General features: G+C 31.9%; 1 protein-coding gene across 1 annotated transcript; it reads right to left on the reverse strand.

Moving 5' to 3' along the window:
• Positions 1 to 2277: 2277 nt before the first annotated feature.
• On the reverse strand, positions 2278 to 3495 carry LOC131636500 (subtilisin-like protease SBT3). The gene has a single exon (XM_058907113.1). It carries the CDS (start codon positions 3493 to 3495, stop codon positions 2278 to 2280), a length of 1218 nt encoding a protein of 405 aa, XP_058763096.1.
• Positions 3496 to 4245: the final 750 nt, after the last annotated feature.

The following is a 4245-nucleotide window of genomic DNA, read 5'->3' on the forward strand; positions in this document are numbered from 1 at the left end:
CAAATCAATTCCAAAAGGCTACGCTTATTTACAAGCTAAAGTCCTTATTCGAATCTTTCCAATTGGATAAAATAAAAGTCGGTGGCGACTCTTGCTATCCGCACATTTAAAAAAGTCAGTTCTCCCACCATATTACAAGGTACAACCGTTATTCCATTCTTGATCAATTCCATTATTCATTTGATCGAGAAAATCATACATCAACATTAAGCAATGATCATAGAAACCATCAAATATTGGAATTGTGAGATGACTGAATTGTGAGGATTCAATCATGGTGATAAGTATCCAAGGTAAAGGATGAAAAACAAGCAGAGTTCAAGAACAAAGGGAGTAAGTGGAAGTAATGGCGCGAGGAGAAATAATGAATGACCGTTATAACTAAAAAACTGTAGTTTTTCAGTTGGAGAGTATTACGATCTCAACCGGGGTGATGATAACACCTGTTGAATACAATGTTATTCTTCATCTTAATTCAATGGTTTAATAGCTGTTTATATAAGACATTTGTTTTCATTACTTGTAGAGCAAGTAATGTTGAAACTAATTTATAATTAACTAACTAACTAAGTGATAAGTGTCAAATGTTGGTTATTATTAGTAGTATTTTGTGGCACTTATTAGATTGATTCTTTGGTTTCAATAGTTAAAATCTCAACTTTAGTGTAAATAAAAGCTTTATAGTTTTATCATGTAAATATTGTATAAATTAATCATTTTTGGTTCATTTTGTAGGATTTATTGCATTGTTGAAGTATTGGGCATTGAGGACCATAAATAAAGCTTCAAGATTATGCTGAAGAGTTGGCTAAGCGCGGTGTAACGCACTTAGAGGTTTGCAAGCATAGGGAATTGGGTTAAGCGCCCTATTTTTGCGCTTAGAGCACTTTAAGGCGGCTTATGTGTTTTTAAGTGGATCCACGTTAAGCGCACTATTCCGGGCTAAGTGCGGTCTACAATATGTTGTGTGCATAAATTCATTTTTTCAGATTCTTTTAGGTTATGATTTTGGGGATTTTTTGCTCCCAACTCCATCACAAACATTCTTTGATAGAGAGGCTTAGAAAACAACATTGGAGGTTGTATTTTGAAGATCTGGAGGTGGATTTGTGACAATCGTGTTGACACCACGAGAGTTGTTGGTTCATTTTTCTCTTTGTATTCTTCATTGTTGAGATTTATATGTAAGTTTACTCTAATTTTATGTATATGTATTGATCATAGCTTTGTATAATATATATTTTACAAATCTTTATCGATGTTTTTCTTGTTTACTTTCTTTATGTTTGGATTTGAGTTGCTATAAATATATACTCTTCAAATCTGGATTTTGGATGAACATCTATTAGGTTCTAAACTCTAGACATAGATTTAAATGCTCCTTGTTGGTATCGATTCTTAATGCTCCTTGTTGCTTAATGAGTTGAGACATCGTCGATTAAGAAATAAGGTAGAATTCTCGTCGCTATTGCAGACATGGGCACTAATGTGAGGGATACATGATGATATTGATGAGTATTTTAGGTTGCTTACAACTGATCGACAAATTTAAGTTTTTGACTAGTAGATGAAATTCAAAGCATGATAAGTTCTTTATTCTCTAAGGAATGCATTTATTTTTTTGTTAATAATTTTACTTTCTGCATTTTACTCTTTTAAACCTTTCAAAACTAAGCTAAAAAACGTGGAGATCGTTGAACGACATTCTTTCCATCGCACTAATCCATATAAAGACGATAAAACAAAAATACTTATTTTTTCTTGCTGCTTTACCGCAAGAACACTAAGCTAACAAACTTATACAACATAATAGGTTAATCAAAATCCATCAAGTTTAACAAAAAAATGGGTTCATATAGGCAAAGTGCACAAGTTGAGATTTGCTACAACATACTACGAATTACGTCACAGAATGGAAATTGATACTTGGTCAATTTGGTACAACATGCTACAACAACTTTTTACTTCTAAATCATTGAACAAACAATTTTATTCTACTTTGAAACAACTTTCCTAAAATAAAATTTCCTCAAAGTAGATTAAAAACTAGATTAAATGTAATCAACCAATCTTATTCTTCTTTATGACTATGTGAATGGTTGATTACATGTTTTGTCAAATTACATGAGTTTGTTCTTATAGAAATCTAAAGATAGTACAACGATACTTCAAGTTTTAAATGTAAAAAAAGAAACATTAAGAACATGAAAAGATTAAAGTGATGACACTCATAAATACCATTGTGTTATTTTATTAGTTTTGATTTGATATAGTGATCTACAAATCGAAATTGGGTGTAGTTGCCACTATAGGGCTTCTTACCACATGCTTCCCATCCTCCCAAGTGAGGTACCCAAAAACTACTTCATCATTTTGTGTAATTATGGAGCCTTCAATCTTCAACTTGAAGCTTATTTTCTCATTCTTCTTATTGAACACCAACTTATTTGGGATAACACTTATGTTGAACCCTTTAATTGGTGAAATGTTAGCAACATAAGTTGTTTGTCCTTCAGCAACATTGTTAACTGTTCTGTAAAACTGTTGTATTATTTTTGAAGAAGAATTTTTACTATCGGTGAAAGCAATAAAAGAAGGGTAGTTGAGATCCAATGAAGGTTTAGAGAAATTATTAAAAGCGGATATTGTAATGGCAGCAATGTTTTTTTGTGAATAGTTAAGTGCACAAAGAAGATTAACGTAATCTTGAACACCAATGTCATAAACAAGACCAGGATCAAACACTCTATTAGGATCAACATGACCGGCCCCCAACACTAATGGAGTTGAAACTTTGTTACTATATTCAATTATGTCAATCTCTTTGATGTGTTCCGTAGTATTATCCAAAATGTACGACGTTGTCATAATTGCCGACCGAATAGCCGCCAGACTCCAATCATTATGTGCTCCTTTTAAAAGTACTCCTACACCAGCAACATGAGGACATGCCATAGATGTTCCACTCGCAATATTGAACTTGTTGAAGAGTTCTCGATCCTTAAAAATACCCACAAAAACATTTGGGGGCCATGACGCTAAGATATTACTACCAGGAGCAGTGATGTCTGGTTTTAACACATACGGACAAATCTTTGATGGCCCTCTTGAACTATAAAAATAAATCCTAGGTGATGGTTTAACACCAACACCTGTTGCCTTGAAAGAGATACTTGCTATAGTACTAGAGTTTTTCGAGTTATAACTCTTTATATAAGATTTTACAATTTCTCCATTTCTTGGATTTGTAATGATAGATGGTATTCTATCGTCTGAATTTAGTATGTTTGGATGATTTGATATGAAAACACCTGCAACAACTTTTGATGTAACCATATTATCAATTTGAACACCAAGAAGAGTTCCATTCTTGTCTTCATAAACTACAATATTGCTCTTCACTTTGTTTAACTTAGTAGTATTTTCACACAAACCCATGAAAACAATTGGAGAATTGGTAGTAGTAAAATTTCCTGGATACATAGACAAACTCATTAGTATTTTCTGGCCAAACACTAGTGTCAATTACACCAACAATGACATCTTTGCCATACTCAGAAGCTGGCCATGCGCCTTTGTAGGGATTAAGGCCAAGGAATTGAGGTGAGTATGTGGTGTGAAGTTTCAAGGGTAAATCAGGTATTGAAGAAATGTAACCAGGAGAGTTTTTGAGAGATTCATGATCTTGTGGTGATAGATTTGCACTAAAACCATTCATAACATTGGTGTATGTATAAATCATTTTAGATGGAGGAGAATTGAGATTATTGTTGATTGTAGTAACTTGAGAAAGAATGGAATGATACCAACTATGTTGATTTGAGAATACTTTTGGCATAACTGATAAATCCATGTGGATAATGTAATTATCAGACTGGGCCAATGTTAAAATAATGAAATGAAAGGTTGTAATATAGGAGAACAACAAAAGTAGACAAAAATTGGAAGCCCATGATTTAAATGTGTTTTGAATGTGGATGGATACCACAACACTATGTGTGTGTATATAATGAGAAGATAATAATTGTCCGATTTATAAGAAAAAAATTGCTTATTAGATTCATTGAATATTTGATGTATCTCAATAGTATATTGACTAGATACATTGATTATTTAATGAATTTTAAAAATAATTATATATATATATATATATATATATATATATATATATATATATATATATATATATATATATATATATATATATATATAACTAGTGAGAGTGATATTTTATTCTTAAAGTTG

Source organism: Vicia villosa, unplaced genomic scaffold (assembly GCF_029867415.1).
Source record: "Vicia villosa cultivar HV-30 ecotype Madison, WI unplaced genomic scaffold, Vvil1.0 ctg.001758F_1_1, whole genome shotgun sequence".
In the NCBI taxonomy this organism is placed as follows: Eukaryota; Viridiplantae; Streptophyta; class Magnoliopsida; order Fabales; family Fabaceae; genus Vicia; species Vicia villosa.

Coding starts and splice junctions, on each gene's coding strand:
- LOC131636500 (XM_058907113.1), bottom strand. CDS start 3,495: ATGAGTTTGTCTATGTATCCAGGAAATTTTACTACTACCAATTCTCCA.